A 19165-nucleotide genomic window follows, 5' to 3' on the forward strand; every position below is an offset into this window, starting at 1 on the left:
CCGTGGTCCAGCTTACCTGTGATCTGGTTTTGGCTACAGTACCCGGTTAGAGTTCGTGGTCCAGCCCACCCGTGCTCGACCTTTGGCTACATCACTCGGTTCGAGTCCGTGGTCCAGCCCATATAGGTTGACTCATTAGCTATAGTACCCAGTTCGACTCCGTGGTCCAGCTTGCACGTGGTGTATTCCCAATTCCTCACTAAAGCTTCAGTTTAGTCTTGATTACTCTCATCTGTAGGTTGAGGTTTTGGAGGTTGGAGAGATTCCGATTAAAGTCCGGGACGTAATGAGATCCTGGAATATGATTGGGAATGGTTCAGTTAAAAGTCCAGAAATTGGTAATATTGTGATAGACCTTCCAGCTCCATTATTTTACTTCAACTGCCGGTGCATCTGCTGGGCTTATGGGGGTCCGTGCAGGTGGTTTCTTTTATTGTGCACGAGCGTACCCGTCGGGTTTATGGGAGCCCGGCGGAGTTAGTTAGATTACTTGTCTTTGTTGCCTGTACGCTCGTGTACATACCCCCATTTACTACTCTTTGCACTTGATGTGACCCTTTATTTGCATTTCAGTTCACTTTTGCTTATCTTGCTTAGTCGGCCTATGATGCCTACTGGGTACCTGTTGTTTTGGTACTCATGCTACGCTCTGCATCTATTTTGTGATGCAGGTCCGAGCACTAGTAGCCAGCGTTGATCGAGCTTGGAGTAGACTTATCCGGAGACGGGGGTGAGCACACGGCATTTTGTACTATTTCAGTCTCCATCTGTATATAAAGACTTGTCTTTTTCCTTTCGAGACAGTCCAGTCTCTGTTGTCCAGTTTTGGGACTTGTACTCATTTTGTAGTAGCTCTGTACTGGTGACTTCCAGGTTCTGGGAGGGATCTTTATTTGTATATATGTTTTGGGTTGCTTCCGCCTGTTTATGTTGTTATTTGCCTACTCTTGTTTAATTTCTACCCTCAGACCCATTACTTGTTGTTCCGGGTTACGGGTTGGCTTACCTGCTGGTGGGTTATAGTAGGTGCCATCATGACTTGATAAATCGGGTCGTGACATTCCAGTTTCCAGCCATATAGTCTTTTCATGTCTAGATATGTATGTATGTATGTGTGTATGTCCTCAATTGCAGCCTCGTTGGCAAGCTAGTACTTTATTATTATTATTGGCTTGTCTACTTTTGTCTATATGAGTTGTTATTAAGGTTATGACCCTAATGGTCCAAGAGTAATATTTTAGTTGTCGCATTTCCCGACCTTTGAGGCCCTCAATTGAGTCAGTTGCTATGTTTCAGTGGCTAACTCGATTGCATAAGGTGTCAAGTGCCAGTCACGCCTCCTCTAGTTTGGGGCGTGACAATATACACAAAGGGTAGTCACCTCAAAATCCTCATAACATGACATAGGTAATCACCTCATGTTTATCAACTTAGCAATAGGGGAAATCACCTCACATTCCTCTCGTATAATGTCACATCATATTCATGCATATTACCATATCTTGAATTCTACATTAGACATGGATATCATCATGAACGAATTGATTCCATCACTTGATACATTCAAGCATTCATGAGGTAGGCTAGGTAGGTAAAGGTCTTTCACTACAATTCTACCTATTAGACTTCTACTCTCATATATACTTTACTCTCAAAGCCCTAGTGATTCAACATTCATGACTACAAGTCTTACTCTAAAAGCTTTACTTCATTATATCCTTATTTATATCTGGATTACAAAACATTCAAGTCGTAGGCTTCATCTTAAGCAATTCTCATCACATTCCTCATTATCAAGAGATTCTAGTCATAAGTCATCATGTAAGATCAATATCAAGCATTACCAATCAAGACCCATCACATTCAAATTATTCTAAATCAATTCATGTATATAGGTTTCTTGCCTTAGACAATTACTAGTCAAATCATTAATTCACCTCAGCCTTCAATTTCACCTTCCATGGCAATAACCCACATAACTCAACTTCATCAATTAGATTAGTGTAATCATGGAAATCACATAAATTCATCATAATATCATAATTAAATGCTAAATCAAACATAATTGGGTATTATCCACTCATTTGGAGTCATACCCATCTCTACCCACAACATAGGAAGAAACCCTAGCTTAGATTGGGTTTTTTTTCCTTCACAATTGGGGGAAAACTAAGGGGCTCTATGGGTGGAAGAACCCATAGATGAATAAGCTAACATACATTAATTCAAAGCCCTACTAAGCTTGTAACAATGGAGGGATTTCGACCTAGCTTCCTTCGTTTCTTCTCCTTCTTCTTCTTCTTGGGTTTTCTAGAGAGAGAAATATTTTGAGAGGAAGAACTTTGGGATCTTTTGGGGTTTTGGAATTAATGACTTAGTTGGGGTGGTTAATGACTTAAAATACATTATATAGGTGTATAAAATCCAAATAAAATGACCCCCACTTAAAATGAATTTACTAAACAACCACTCCTTAGGCAGCCCACTCCCAGGCACCACGAGAAGACCTCATGAGTCGTAGTCAAGACCACGAGCCGTGGTCAAGACCATGAGTCGTGGTCCTACCCGTGGTCCTTGGGCAGTGGCTAAGGCTTTGTGTCTTGGCCTCCAAAAATCCAAGGAATGACCACGAGACCTCCCACGATCCGTGGTCAAGACCACGAGTCGTGGTCCCTAGGCAGTAGCTAGGCCTCAAGGCCTTGCCTCCCACAAACCTAAGGGGACTTCACGAGACCCCTCACAAACAGTGGTCAAGACCACTGGTCATGAATGTGGTCGTGAACATGGGGCATTACCTGGCTTAATGTGTCTTGGCTTCCCTCATCCTAAGGCAGCTTCACGAGCCTTCCCACGAACCATGGTCAAGACCACTGGTCGCAAAGTGGCTCGTGAAGGTAAGCCATTTTGAGGCAGCCCTTAGGGAGCTACTGCCTTGGCCTCACGAACCACACTACGGGTCGTGGTCCACACCACTAGCTGTGGTGGTGGTCGTGGTGTTGAGGCAGTGTGCTCCAAGCTTGCGGCAGCCTTGGCCTTTGGCTTAGGCTTTGCCCATTTGCCTTGGCACTTGCCCTTGAAACCCTCAATAGAATCTAAAATGGTTTTCTAAACTACGGGGTGTAACACGTGCCTTGACGTTTAACCCTTAAACCCCTCATTCCTAGTATGGGAATTTTCATCTACGACTCTAATCCACATACATCAAATTCTAGAACCCTAGCTTAAGGCTCTAGTTTGGTCTACCAGTTTTCGGGGTATTACAGTTTTGGTTGGAGTCTGTGACATTTCTGGGGCACGTAGTGTCCAAGGATGGTATTATGGTGGATCCGACGAAGATTGAGGCCATTCGTGGTTGGGCTAGGCCCACTACTATGATTGAAGTTAGGAGCATCTTGGACTAGCTGGATACTACATGCGTTTTGTTGAGGGTTTCTCCACTATTGCTGCACCTTTGACTCGATTGACTCTCCAAGGTGTTCCTTTTGTTTGGTCCGAGGAGTGTGAGTTGAGCTTTCAGAGGCTCAAGGAGGTTTTTACTACCGCTCCTATCATGACTCTTCCAGTTGAGGGCGAGGGCTTTATCGTATGTTGTGATGCTTCCGGTGTTGGTCTAGGGTGTGTTTTGATGCAACATGGCCGGGTTATTTCTTATGCCTTCCGACAGTAGAGAGTACACGAGCGCAACTATCCCACTCATGGTCTTGATTTTTATATCTTTCAGACATTTACGAGGAAAAAATAAATTTTTAGTTATTTTTCGAACAGTTTTAAAAATGAGTAAAATTTTGATTATTTTTTGTTTTGATATTCTAAGGTCATTGATGCAGTTTGAATTTTTTTTGAGGTGTTTTGATGTACTTTTCTTGATTTTTATATTTTTCGTACATTTACAAGGAAAAATTAATATTTTTGTTATTTTTCGGACAATTACGAAAAAAGAATAAAATTTTTATCATTTTTTGTTTCGATATTCTAAGCTCACTGGTGCAGCAGTTTGAGAATTTTTTGAGGTGTTTTTGATGTAGTTTTCTTGATTTTTATATCTTTCAGACATTTATGAGGAAAAAATAATTTTTTTTGTTATTTTTTTTAACAGTTTTGAAAAAGAGTAAAATTTTGATCATTTTTTTCGATATTCTAAGGTCAATGGTGCAGTTTGAGAATTTTTTGAGGTATTTTGATGTGCTTTTCTTGATTTTTATATCTTATGGACATTTACGAGGACAAATTAATTTATTTACTTTCAGAAAATTATGAAAAATAATAAAATTTTGATCATTTTTTTCAATATTCTAAGGTCATTGGTGCAATTTGAGAATTTTTTGAGGTGTTTTGATGTATTTTTCTTGATTTTTAGATGTTTCATATATTAACGAGGAAAAATATTTTTTTTGTTATTTTTCGGACAATTACGAAAAAGATTAAAATTTTGATCATTTTTTGTTTCGATATTCTAAGGTCATTGGTGCAGTTTGAGAATATTTTGAGGTGTTTTGATGTACTTTTCTTGATTTTTATATCTTTCGAACATTTACGAGGAAATATTAATTTTTTTTGTTATATTTCAGACAGTTATGAAAAAGAGTAAAATTTTGATCATTTTTTGTTTCGATATTCTAAGGTCATAGGGGCAGTTTGAGAATTTTTTGTGGTATTTTGATGTACTTTCCTTGATTTTTATATATTTCGTACATTAATGAGGAAAAAAATAATTTTTTTGTTATTTTTCAGACAGTTACGAAAAAAAGTAAAATTTGATCATTTTTTTGTTTCGATATTCTAAGGTCATTGGTGCAGTTTCAAAATTTTTAGAGGTTTTTTGATTTCCTTTTCTTGATTTTTATATGTTCCGTACATTTACGAGGTAAAATTAAATTTTTTGTTATTTTTCAGACAGTTACGAAAAAGAGTAAAATTTTGATCATTTTTTTGTTTCGATATTCTTAGGTCATTGATTCGGATATTCACGAGGAAATATTAAATTTTTTGTTATTTTTGGACATGTATGAAAAAGAGTAAAATTTTGATATTCTTTTCAATATCATAAGGTCATTGGTGAAATTTGAGAATTTTTTGAGGTGTTTTGACGTACTTTTCTTGATTTTTATATCTTTAGGGAATTTACAAGGAAAAAATAAATTTTTAGTTATTTTTCGAACAGTTTTCAAAATGAGTAAAATTTTGATTATTTTTTGTTTTGATATTCTAAGGTCATTGATGCAGTTTGAATTTTTTTTGAGGTGTTTTGATGTACTTTTCTTTATTTTTATATGTTTCATACATTTACGAGGAAAAAATATTGTTTTTGTTATTTTTCGGATAGTTATGGAAAGAGTTAAATTTTGATAAATTTTTTGTTTTGATATTCTAAGGTCATTGGTGCAGTTTGAGAATATTTTCAAGTGTATATTTCGGACATTTATGAGGAAAAATTAATTTTTTTGTTATTTTTCAGAAAGCTACTAAAAAGAGTAAAATTTTGATCAATTTTTTGTTTCAATATTCTAAGGTTATTGGTGCAATTTGAATTTTTTTTTCTGTTGCTTTGATGTACTTTTCTTGAATTTTATATGTTTCGTAGAAATACGAGGAAAAAATAATTTTTTTGTTATTATTCGGACAGTTACAAAAAAGAGTAAATTTTTTATCATTTTTTGGTTTCGATGTTCTAAGGTCATTGGTGCAGTTTGAGAATATTTTGATGTATTTTTTTTATTTTTATATCTTTCATACATTTACGAGGAAGTATAAAAAATTTTGTTATTTTTCTGGCAATTACAAAAAAGAGTAAAACTGTAATCATTTTTTTCGATATTCTTAGGTCATTGGTGCAGTTTGAGAATTTTTTGAGGTGTTTTGATTTATTTTTCTTTATTTTTATATCTTATAGACATTTAAGAGGAAAAATAATTTTTTTTTTGTTATTTTTTGAATATTACGAGAAAGTATAAAATTTTGATTATTTTTTTGTTTCAATATTCTAAGGTCATTGATGCACTTTGAGAATTTTTTGAGGTGTTTTGAAGTACTTTTGATTTTTATATGTCTCAGACATTTACGAGGAAAATTTATTTTTTTGTCATTTTTCGGACAATTATCAAAAAGAGTAAAATTTTGGTCATTTTTTTGTTTCGATATTCTAATGTCATTGGTGCAGTTTGAGATTTTTTTTAGGTGTTTTGATGTACTTTTCTTGATTTTTATATCTTATGGACATTTATTTACGAGGAGAAATTAATTATTTTTTTGGAAAATTACAAAAAATAGTAAAACTTTGATCATTTTTTTTGATATTCTAAGGTTATTGGTGCAGTTTGAGAATTTTTTGAGGTGTTTTGATGTACTTTTCTTGATTTTTAGATGTTTCATACATTTAAAAGGAAAAATAATTTTTTTTGTTATTTTTCGGACAGTTACGAAAAAGAGTAAAATTTTTATCATTTTTTGTTTCGATATTCTAAGGTTATTGGTGTAGTTTGAGAATTTTTTGAGGTGTTTTGATGTAATTTTCTTGATTTTTATATCTTTCAGACATTTATCAGGAAAAATTAATTTTTTTGTTATATTTTAGACAGTTACGAAAAAGAGTAAACTTTTGATCATTTTTTTGTTTCGATATTCTAAGGTCATAGGTGCAGTTTGAGATTTTTTTGTGGTGTTTTGATGTACTTTTCTTGATTTTTATATGTTTCGTACATTTACGAGGAAAAAATAATTTTTTGGACAATAACAAAAAAGATTAAAATTTTGATAATTTTTTGTTACGATATTCTAAGGTCATTGGTGCAGTTTCAGAATTTTTTGAGTTGTTTTGATATACTTTTCTTGATTTTTATATCTTCCGGGCATTTCCGACGAAAAATTAAATTTTTTGTTATTTTCTGAACATTTATGAAAAAGAGTAAAATAGTGATCATTTTTTTGTTTCGATATTCTAAGGACAGTGGTGGAGTTTGAGAATTTTCGGAGGTATTTTTTATGTATTTGATTTTTATATCTTTCGGACATTTACGAGGAAATATTATTTTTTTTGTTATTTTTTGGACATGTACAAAAAAGAGTAAAATTTTGATTATTTTTTCAATATTCTAAGGTCATTGTTGCAGTTTGAGAATTTTTTGAGGTGTTTTGATGTACTTTTCTTGATTTTTATATCTTTCGGACATTTACGAGGAAAATTGAATTTTTTTGTTATTTATTAGACAGTTACAAAGAAGAGTAAAATTTTAATCATTTTTTTGTTTTGATATTGTAATGACATTGGTGTAGTTTGAGAATTTTTTTGAGCTGTTTTGATGTACTTTTATTGATTTTTCTACGTTTCATACATTTATGAGGAAAAAATAAATTTTTTTGTTATTTTCGGATAGTTACGAAAAAGTATTAAATTTTGATCATTTTTTTGTTTCGAGATTCTAAGGTCATTGTTGCAGTTTGAGAATTTTTTGAGGTATTTTGATGTACTTTTCTTCATTTTTATATCTTCAAACATTTACGAGGAAAAACATTTTTTTTGTCATTTTTCGGATAGTTACGAAAAAATGTAAAATTTTGATTATTTTTTTGTTTCGATATTCTAAAGTCATTGGAGCAGTTTGAGAATTTATTAAGGTGTTTTTATGTACTTTTATTGATTTTTATATCTTTCGAGCATTTACGAAGAAAAATTAATTTTTTTGTTATTTTTAGCACAGTTATGAAAAATAGTAAAAGTTTGATCATCCTTTTGTTTCGATATTCTAAGGGCATTGGTGTTGTTTGAGAATTTTTTGAGGTGTTTTGATGTACTTTTCTTGATTTCTATATGTTTTTAGTACATTTACGAGGAAATAATAAATTTTTTGCTATTTTTAGGAAAGTTACGAAAAAGAGTGAAATTTTGATCATTTTTTTGTTTTGATATTCTAAGGTCATTGGTGCAGTTTCAAAATTTTTTGATGTGTTTTGATGTGCTTTTCATGATTTTTATATGTTTCGTACATTTATGAGGAATTTTTTTTTTTTGTCATTTTTCATATATAGTTACGCAGAAATAATAAAATTTTGATCATTTTTTTGTTTGATATTCTGACGTAATTAGTGCAGTTTGAGGATATTTTAAGGTGTTTTGATGTACTTTTATTGATTTTTTTTTTATATTTCGGGCATTTACGAGAATTTTTTTTTTTGTTATTTTTAGGACAGTTACGAAAAAGAGTAAAATTTTGATCATTTTTTTGTTTCAACATTCTAATGTCATTGGTGCAGTTTGAGATTTTTTTGAGGTGTTTTGATGTACTTTTCTTGAATTTTAGATGTTTCATACATTTACGAGGAAAATTTATTTTTTTTGTTATTTTTCGTATAGTTACGAAAAAGAGAAAAAATTTATCATTTTTTGTTTCGATATTCTAATGTCATTGGTGCAGTTTGAGAATTTCTTCAGATGCTTTGATGTACTTTTCTTGATCTTTATATGTTTCGTATATTTACGAAAAAAATTAATTTTTTGTTATTTTTCTAACAGTTATGAAAAAGAGTAAAATTTTGATCATTTTTTGTTTCAATATTCTAAGGTAACATTGGTGCAGTTTCAGAATTTTTTGAGGTACTTGATGTACTTTTCTTAATTTTTATATCTTTTGAACATTTACGAAGAAAAAATAATTTTTTTGTTACTTTTCAGACAATTACGAAAAATAGTAAAATTTTGATCATTTTTTGTTTCGATATCCTAAGGACATTGATGCAGGTTGAGAATATTTTGAGGTGTTTTGATGTACTTTTTTTAATTTTTATCCCTTTCGGACATTTACAAGTAAAAATATTTTTTTGTTATTTTTCGCATAGTTACGAAAAAGTGTAAAATTTTGATCATTTTTTGGTTTCGATATTCTTAGGTCATTGGTCCAGCTTGAATTTTTTTTGAGGTGTTTTGATGTACTTTTCTTTATTTTTATATCTTTCGGATATTAACGAGGAAACATTAAATTTTTTGTTATTTTTCGGACAGTTACAAAAATAAGTAAAAGATTTGATCAGTTATTGTTTCAATACTCTAAGGTCATTGGTGCGGTTTGAAATTTTTTAAGGTGTTGTGATGTATTTTTCTTGATTTTTATATCTTTCGAATATTTAAGAGGAAACATTAAATTTTTTGTTATTTTTTGGAAAGTTACGAAACAGATTAAAATTTTTGATCATTTTCTGTTTTGATATTCTAAGGGCATTGGTGCAGTTTGAGAATTTTTTGAGGTACTTTTCTTGAGTTTTATACGTTTCGTGCATTAACGAGGAAAAAATATTTTTTTTTGTTATGTTTTGGACAGTCACGGAAAAGAGTAAATATTTAATCATTTTTTTGTTTAGATATTCTAAGGTCATTGGTGTAGTTTGAGAATTTTTTGAGGTGTTTTGATGTGCTTTTCTTTTGTTTTGTATATTTACAAGGAAACAATTAGTTTTTTGTTGTTTTTCGGACAGGTACAAAAAAAGAGTAAAGGTTTGATCATCCTTTTATTTCGATATTCTAAGGTCAGTGGTGCAGTTTGAAATTTTTTTGAGGTAGTTTATTGTACTTTTCTTACTTTTTATATGTTTCGTACATTTACGAGGACAAATTATTATTTTTTGTTATTTTTTTAACTGTTACGAAAAAGTGTAAAATTTTGATCATTTTTTTGTTTCGATATTCTAAGGTCATTGTTCGAGCTTGAGAATTTGTTGAGGTATTTTGATGTACTTTTCTTGATTTTTATATGTTTCGTACATTTACGAGGAAAAAATAAATTTTTGTTATTTTTCGGACAGTTCCGAATTTAGTCATCTTTTTTTTCAATACTCTAAGGTCATTAGTGCAGTTTGAGAATTTTTTGAGGTGTTTTGATGTACTTTTCTTGATTTTTATATGTTTCATACATTTACGGGTAAAAAATAATGTTTTTGTTATTTTTGGAACAGTTACAAAAAAGAGTAAAATTTTGATCATTTTTTGTTTCGATATTCTAAGGTCATTGTAGCAGTTTAAAATTTTTTGGAGTTGTTTTGATGTACTTTTCATGATCTTTATATGTTTTGTATATTTACGAGGAAAAATTAAATTTTATGTTATTTTTCGAACAGTTATGAAAAAGAGTAAAATTTTGATCATTTTTTTTGTTTCGATATTCTAAGGTCATTGGGCAGTTTGAGAATTTTTTGAGGTGTTTTGATGTACTTTTCTTGAATTCGTACATTCACGAGGAAAAATAATTTTTTTGCTATTTTTCGGACAGTTACGAAAAAGAGTAAAATTTTAATCACTTTTTTGTTTCGATATTTTTTAGGTCATTGGTGTAGTTTGAGAATTGTTTGAGTTTTTTTGATGTACTTTTCTTGATTTTTATATGTTTCGTACATTTATGAGGAAAAAATAAATTTTATGTTATTTTTCGGACATTTACGAAAAAAAAGAGTAAAATTTTGATCATTTTTTTGTTTCGATATTCTAAGGTCATTGGTGTAGTTTGAGAATTTTTTGAGGTATTTTGATGTACTTTTCTTGATTTTTATATGTTTCGTACATTTACGAGGAAAAATAATTTATTTTTAATTTTTCGGACAGTTATGAAAATGTGACGACCCGATTCCTTGAGTCGTGATGGCACCTACTATATCCCACCCATATGTAAGCCAACCCAAAACCCAGAATAGCTAGTAGTGGGTAAAAGGGTAGAAACCAAGTGGCAGAAACAATAACAACAAAAAGGAATAAGGTAAACAGAAATAATACATAAATAAGAATTGAATACCTCGCAGAACCTGGAATTCACAAGGACAAAGCGATACTAAGAGTACAAGTTCCAAAAGTGGACCAACATACAAAAATATACGCAACTACAAAGGACCTGTCTCAAGTACAAAAGACGAGGCACAAAGTATATATATACAGAAGGAGACAACGATGATCAGGACGTTGTGCTCACCCTCGCCTACGGATGATGGCTGCTACATGCTCGAATGGTGGTGCTGATGACTGGTGCTCAGTCCTGCATCACGAAAATAGATGCAGAGTGTAGTATGAGTACCAGTGAAAAGGTACCCAATAGGCATCATAGGCCGACTGAGTAAGAAAGGTAAAAACAATAGGAAATGCTAGAATAAAACACAGACAAAGGTCACGAACTTGAAAAGTAAAGGTATGCATGATGTGCCGCAAAATTTTGGCACAATTGATGCTTGAAAACTAAGGATTAATGCTAGAATTGAGTGTATTTTTGTATGCTTTGATGTGTTTGTTGAATGTGTAGACAAATTCTTGCTTGCGTGGAAAATTGAAAAAAGAAGGACGAAATGATGGTGACCAAGTGAACACCACGAGCACCTAGACGGGTCGTGGTCCTTGTCACGAACCGTGGTGCTGGCCGTGAAACTCAACTACTGAATAGGCAAGGAAAAGTTGACAAAGGAATTGAACCAAGTGAAGACCACAGACGACTTCACGAGTCATGGTCCTCACAACGGCCCGTGGTGCACGTCGTGGTAGTGATGCAGTGAAGGGGCTTTGGAAAGTTAAAGAGAGAAGTTACCACTTCAGACCATGGACAACTATACGGCCCGTGGTCATTTTCACGACCCGTGGTGCATGTCGTGGTAATGATACAGTGAAGGGGCCTTGGTAAGTTGAAGAGATAAGTTACCAAGTGAAGACCACGGACAACTTCACTGCCCGTGGTCATTGTCACGACCCGTGGTACATGTCGTGGTGATGACACAGTGTACAAGTCTTGAAGAACCTGCTTTGAGGGAATCCAAGTGAAGACCACGAGGGGCTTCACGGACCATGAAGCCCTTGACGGGTCGTAGAAGTGGGCGTGAAGGGCCCGACAATTTAGTCCAACTTCGAGTAGGACTCTTTTTAAAACACTTATTTTGAATTAATTAGGTCATTTTTTAGTTTTTATCTCATCTTACATTGAACGACGAACATGTTCCATTATTCATAGCTTTTGGATTTTGATTTTGGATATTAAATTAAGTTTGAAGTTTGGTTTTTCGGTTTTTGAAATATCAAAGTGGTGGTTGATTTGCTTATTCTCATAAGTATTTTCTAATATGTTTTCATTATATGTTTCTTAACATTTATGTGAAATTATGAGTAGCTAAACACCACATCTGGGGTTGTGGGATCCATGACGTAATTCTAATCGTAATTTCATAAAATGAGTGGAAGGCAATTTATGTTTGCAAATTGTAATTTAGCTTTCGTTATTCATGTATTCTGATGAGTACACGCATTAGAGTGAGCATGTATCTGTCATTTGTTTGAGAGAAAAATGATAGTAAGAAAGTTAAATTAATACGATGAAATGGAGTTAAGGTTTAAGTTAGAGAGAAAAGAATCTACACACCATTGTAGGCGAGGGTAAATCGTGTATCACTCTAGGACCGAGAGGACTTGAGTGAAGATTGTCTGAGTAAACTGAGAAGTGTCAGATATAGCTAACTTGCATGTATTTTGTACAGGTAAATTGCCTGAAACTCAATTACGAAAGAGCATTAGTCGAAACGTTATGGGGAACACAATCCTAATTTCAGTTAATTATTGAAACAACTTCGAAACTGATATTTTGTTACTTGTTGAATTAGACTTTAGTTTGCAATTTTGGTTATCAAAGCGTTAACGCCAAACCCAATTTTACTTTCCAAAATTGTTTATTTAGGAAATAATAACAACATTTGGGTAAAACGTGACAATGAAATTATTTCTGTAAAGAAAATCTCTGTGGGATTGAACTCAACTCACGTTGAGTTCTATAAATTGACTTCGACCGTTTATATCTCTTAATTGAGGTGTAAGTTTGGACGTATCAAATTTTGGCGCCGGTATCGGGGAATTTCAATTCAAAAGTGTTTTACTAGCTTTTATTCTAAGTGTAGTTAGATTTCGTAATTTTACGTCTTGTTCTTTGTCTGTGTCTATTTCAGGTGAGTTCGACTGTGTATGCTAAATACCAGAAGTAAGGGTTCCCCATTAGTCCTATATGATCCAGAACTTCAGAAAACAATCTGCAAGATGGTGAACGCGCAAGAGCTTGAGGCACAAAGATTGAGATTTGGATTGGAAGCTGAAATCGTCGCAAGAGGTATTCAGCCGAATGTGTGAACAACCAACCCAGGGTAGTGAACGAAAATGTAGCAGTGGATGGAATCATTCCTCCCCACCGCCAACCAATAGCTCCAAGAGGTAAAGCACAACATCTTGCTCACATGATGTATGACGAAGATGATTCAGACTTGGATAGAGCTGGAGCTACAAGAGCGATAGTGTTACCTGCACTACCTCCAGGTGTGAAGTTCACAATCACCAGCACGATGATTCAATTTTTGAATATGAAAGGTATGTTCAAGGGTACAACTGGTGATGATGCGAACCATTATTTGATGAACTTTGTGACGATTTGCAAATCGCAAGAGATTCCTGGAGTAAGCCAAACAACGATGAGATTGAGGTTGTTTCCCTTGTCTCTTACTAGAGAGGAAACCAACTGGTTGAATGAGATGCCGGTTGACTCTATTAGGACTTGTACTGAATTGAAGGAGGCTTTCCTAGAAGGATTCTTTCTTGAATCAAAAGAGTTGCAGATGAAAGACGAGATGAGTGCCCATAAGCAGCTACCAGGAGAAGCAGATTCAGCCAAAACCTGAAAAAGTGCCCAAACCATGGTCTCACTGAGAGGCATTTGAAACAAGCTTTCTATAGATCTTTGAATTATGTCACTAAACCTGTTTTTGATGCAGTGTGTGGAGGATCATTTATGAGGAAGCCATTCTCAGAGAGCAAGCAACTGATGGACGAAGTGTCAAAGAATAACAGGGGATGGTACACCAGGGATGCAGAAGTAGGATATCTAGGGGTACACATTTGAACTGTTGGCTGAACAAAGGAAGAGAGAAGAAGAAAGAGATCAGGGTATGGCACACATGAGGACCCAAATAGATTTACTCACAAAGCATATTGTCTCAAAGTCTGAAAAGGTAAATGATGTGAGCCAACTAAATAGGTTTGAAGATCACGATATAGATCTAGATGAGGAGGCAAATTACCTGGAAACCAAGAAGGCTTCCAAAATTATAACTCGGGCAACCAGGGTTACAATTCTGGAAATGTAGGTCGGAACTACTCAAGGGAAGGATAGTATGATAGGCCAGCAAACAGAGTGCAGGGAAATTGGCAGAATAGAGAGGGGTATAGAAATTACCGCAAGTGGTAGTTCCAGCGGGTCTAAGCTGGAAGATATGTTGGCCAAAGTTCTACAAAAATTGGAATCAACTGATGCAGGGGGTGAAGGATATGAAAATTGATTTCTCCAATATGAGTCAACTGGTAGACTCTCACACCACCTTCATCAAGCAAATTGAGCAGCAGTTGGGGCAACTTTTAGCCTCATTAAATCAGAGAAAGAATGGGTCACTACCAAGTGACACGATCCAGAACCCTAAGAAAGATGGGTATTGCATGGCTATCGCCACCCGGAGTGGTAAGATTATTACTGACCTAATTTCTGCAAGTACTAAACATGAGCATGTATTGGAGCAAGCTGGAAGAGAGGAGGATGAAGCTGAGCAAGTTGATGACTTGGATGATGCTCAACCAATAGCCAAACCAGCAGGAGTGAAAGAAAACGAGGTTGAGGGAACCTTGCCTTTACAGCAAATCCCAAGACCACCTCATCCTTTCCCTCAAAGGCTTAAAAAGAAAGCTGAAGATGGGAAAGTTGCTAAGTTCATCACCATGCTATGACAATTGTTGGTAAACATCCCACTGGTGGAAGCACTAGAACAAATACCAGGATATGCCAAGTTCATGAAGGACTTGGTCACAAAGAAAAGAGCTGTAAGTATTGATTTAACTGACAATGTTCATCACTGCAGTGCTATTGCTACCAGGTGTATGGTACAAAAGAAGGAGGATCCGGGTGCTTTTACCATACCGTGCACTATCGGATCAATTGAATTTGCAAAGGCCTTGTGTGATCTAGGGACCAGTATCAACTTGATGTCGCTAGCCATCTATAAGCAACTGGGGTTAGGAGTTCCAAAACCCACAACCATGAGGTTGATGATGGCAGATAGGTCAGTGAAGCGACCTTTAGGCATTCTATGTAATGTGCTCGTGAAGGTGGACACATTCATCTTTCTGGCAGACTTCGTGATCTTGGATTGCAAAGTGGATTTCGAGGTTCCCATTATTTTGGGAAGGCCATTTCTGGCCATGAGACGAGCATTGGTAGATGTTGAGCGAGGAGAACTAAAGTTCAGACTCAACAAAGAAAAGGTAAAGTTTAATATTTGCAGGTCCATGAAGAAGCCACATGATATGAATCTTGTGTCTGCAATAGCGGTCTTTGATGAAGAAGAAATGGGAGCAAAAATTGAAGAGAGGATGGCCGTTGAAACCTTAGTTGCAGTGCTGATGAACTTTGAAGCTGACTTCTGGTCTGACTATGTAGAGATCGTGAATGCTTTGCAGGGTATGGGAGCACACTCTTATGCTCCAAAGAAGTTGGACCTGGATCTGAAAAATAGGCCAATTCCTCCAGCAAAACCATCCATTGAGGAGCCACCTGTGCTGGAACTGAAACAGTTACCCAATCACCTGAGGTATGTATTTTTGAGAACTAACAACACTTTACCTGTGATTTTGGCTGCAGATTTGAATGATGAACAAGTTCAAGTTGTGATCAAAGTGTTGATTAGGTAAAAAAGGACTATTGGGTGAACCATTGCTGACATCATCGGGATACCTCTAGGTATACGAACCCATAAAATTCAACTTGAGGAGGACTGCAGCCCAAGCATTGATCACCAACGAAGGCTAAACCCACCTATCCAAGATGTGGTAAAAAAGAAGATCATCAAGTGGTTAGATGCTAGAGTGGTATACCCTATTTTTGACAGTGACTAGGTCAGTCCAGTGCAATGTGTGCCCAAAAAGGGCGGTATGACTGTGGTTGCAAACACCAAGAATGAGTTGGTCCCGCAGAGGCCAGTCACTGGATGGCGAGTGTGCATGGATTACAGGAAGTTGAACAAGTGGACCTTGAAGGATAATTTCCTAATGCCTTTCATGGACCAGATGCTTGACAGGTTGGCTGGCAAAGGGTGGCACTGCTTTTTATATGGATACTTTGGTTACAACCAGATATCGATTGCTCCTGAAGATCAAGAAAAGACCACCTTTACATGTCCTTATGGCACCTTTGTGTTTAAACGCATGCCATTTAGACTATGTAATGCACCAGCAACTTTCCAGAGGTGTAGGATGTCTATCTTCTCAGACATGGTAGAGGATACTCTAGAAGTCTTCATGGATGACTTTTCAGTGGTAGGTGATACCTTTAATGATTATTTGTTGAATCTTAGCAGGGCCCTACAGAGATGCGAGGAGGCCAACCTAGTGCTGAACTAGGAGAAGTGTCATTTCATGGTGAAAGAAGGCATAGTACTTTGGCACAAGGTGTAACAAAAGGGGATAGAGGTTGACAAGGCCAAAATTGAGGTGATTGAAAAGTTGCATCCACCTATTTGTGTGAAGGGTGTTCGGAGTTTCTTAGGACATGTCAGATTCTATTGGCGGTTCAACAAGGATTTCTCTAAGATTGCACACCCTATGTGCAAGCTTTTGGAGAAGAAGGTGAAGTTTGTTTTTGATGAAGCATGTCTCAGAGCTTTTGAATACCTAAAAGAGAAGGTGATTTCTGCACCGATGATTATTGGCCCAGACTGGGCTGAGCCGTTTGAGGTAATGTGCGGTGCTAGTGGTACTGCTTTGGAATTTTTGTTAGGGCAGAAGAGCAACAAGATGTTTCATTCGATTTACTATGCTAGTAAGTCACTGAATAGAGTACAACGAAATTACACAGTTTCTTAACAGGAACTGCTGGCTGTGGTGTATGCTTTTGAGAAGTTCAGAGCTTACTTGTTAGGTACTATAGTGATAGTCCATAAGACCATGCAACTCTGAGATACCTCATGGCAAAGAAGGATGCCAAACCAAGGCTGATTAGATGGGTGTTACTTCTTCAGGAGTTTGATTTTGAGGTTAAGGATAGGAAAGGTTATGAAGCAAGTGGTTGATTACCTGTCGAGGTTGGAGGCTGAAAAGAAAGAGGAACTTGAGCTTGACATAAATGATTTGTTCCCGAATGAGCAGGTATTAGCCGCTACTCTTGATCTTATTCCTTGGTTTGCTGATTTTTGCTAACTATCTCGTTAGTGATTTGATGCCTGAGGGGCGGAATTATAAACAAAGGAAGAGGTTCCTGCATGATGTGGGTAAGTATTTTTGGGATGAACCTTATCTGTACGGGGTGTGTGCTGATAACATCATCAGGCGATGTATTTTTGAAGCTGAGATGTTGCATATTCTAGAAGCATGCCACTCCTCTCCGATAGGTGGTCATATGGAGGTACTCAGACAACTCATAAGATACTTCAGTGTGGGTACTACTGGCCCACAATTAATTAGGATGTGCTGGATGTAGTGAGGAGTTGTGATGTGTGCCAGAGACAAGGAGCCATCTCTCGGTGCCATGAGTTATCCATGACACCTATTCTACAGGTGGAGTTGTTTGATGTGTGGGGAATCGACTTCATGGGCCCATTTGTGAGCTCCTGTGGGCAGAAGTACATATTGGTTGCAGTGGACTATGTGTCCTAATGGGTTGAGGCAGTTGCTTTGCCTCAGAATGATGGTAAGAGTGTTGCTGGTTTTCTAAAGAAGAATATCTTCTCAAGGTTCGCACACCCAGAGCTATCATCAGTGATGGTGGTTCTCATTTCTGTAATAAGGTATTCAGTTCTCTTCAGCCTAAATATGGAGTTAAACAACACAAGGTAGCAACACCTTATCACCCACAGACCAGTGGCCAAGTGGAGGTCTCCAACAGAGAAATTAAAGGAATTCTAGCTAAAACGGTAAATGCCAACAGGACAGATTGGGCACGGAAGTTAGATGATGCTCTATGGGCATATCAAACAGCTTTCAAGACGCCTATTTGTATGTCTCCATATCAATTGGTGTGTCTCCATATCAATTGATGTGTCTCCATATCAATTGGTGTTTGGAAAGGCATGTCATTTGTCGGTTGAGCTTGAGCATAAAGCACTTTAGGCTTTGAAGAAGATGAACCTTAGTTGGAGCGAAACTGCAAACCTGAGGTTGGATCAGATTAATGAGATGGATGAGTTCCGTCTGGAGCCTATGAGAGGTCTGCACTGTATAAGGAGAGGATGAAGCTATATCATGACAGGCATATTGAGAAAAGAAGCTTCGCTCCTGGTGACTTGTGTTACTTTTCAACTCCAGTCTTCGTCTATTTCCGGGAAAATTGATATCCAAATGGTCTGGACCTTTTAAGGTAACACATGTGTTTCAGTCGGGTGCTATTGAGCTGGAAAATGATAAGGGCGTGAGGTTCAAAGCTAATGGATAGCGAATCAAGGCATACTTGGGTGTTCCAGAGGATTTGAAGATTATGGAGGAATGTAAACTTGATGAAGTCTGAGTAATAAAGTAACCTGCATCGGGCCGGACGTTAAATTGTGCGCTGCTTGGGAGGCAACCCAAGATGTAGGTGTTGTCCCTTTTCTTTATTGTTCTTTGTTTTTATAGAGTTATTGTGTGTTGACGTGTGCAGGAGAGAATTGGTTAAAAAGTGCAGGAACTAGGTGCAGACTTCTCTTCACGGGCAGTCTCACAGACCGTGGTGCACTTCACGTGAACTTTCAAGGTCCGTCAAACTTAGCACCAACCTAAAGGAGATACTAGAATTTGCAAGAAAAAGTTTCATGGAAGGGTTCACGGTCCGTCATGATTTGTACGGACCATCTAGGTTCTCGTGAACCACAAGTAAGTATTTTACTCCCAAGTCAGTTTCACGGGCCACTATACAGACCCGTAGTGACCTTCACGAGCCCTTTCACGGTCCGTAGTCCACAACCCAGTCCTACCAATACCCGACGCGACCCGCGATAGCACCAAAATTAAAACAATCGTTTATATGATTCCTAAAGCGCCAAATGTTGGGGTTTTGTTTTTCCTCATATTCTCCTCCATAACAGTTACTAAAGAATTTTAAGTAGTTCCTATCCCCATTAATTCGTAGTTCCTAAAAGAATCAAAACCCTAAGTCCTAAGTTGATC

General features: G+C 36.0%; 1 protein-coding gene across 1 annotated transcript; it reads left to right on the plus strand.

Moving 5' to 3' along the window:
* Window positions 1–14824: 14824 nt before the first annotated feature.
* Window positions 14825–15721, plus strand: LOC125813870 (uncharacterized). Its single transcript, XM_049493345.1, has one exon. The coding sequence runs from the start codon at window positions 14825–14827 to the stop codon at window positions 15719–15721; it is 897 nt and encodes a 298-aa protein (XP_049349302.1).
* The last annotated feature ends 3444 nt before the right edge of the window (window positions 15722–19165 follow it).

This window comes from Solanum verrucosum, unplaced genomic scaffold (assembly GCF_900185275.1).
Source record: "Solanum verrucosum unplaced genomic scaffold, falcon-dt-bn FXZP01000407.1, whole genome shotgun sequence".
Lineage (NCBI taxonomy): Eukaryota > Viridiplantae > Streptophyta > Magnoliopsida > Solanales > Solanaceae > Solanum > Solanum verrucosum.

Excerpts from the sequence above, each read along its gene's own strand:
- LOC125813870 (XM_049493345.1), top strand. The coding sequence starts at position 14,825 with ATGAAGGACTTGGTCACAAAGAAAAGAGCTGTAAGTATTGATTTAACT.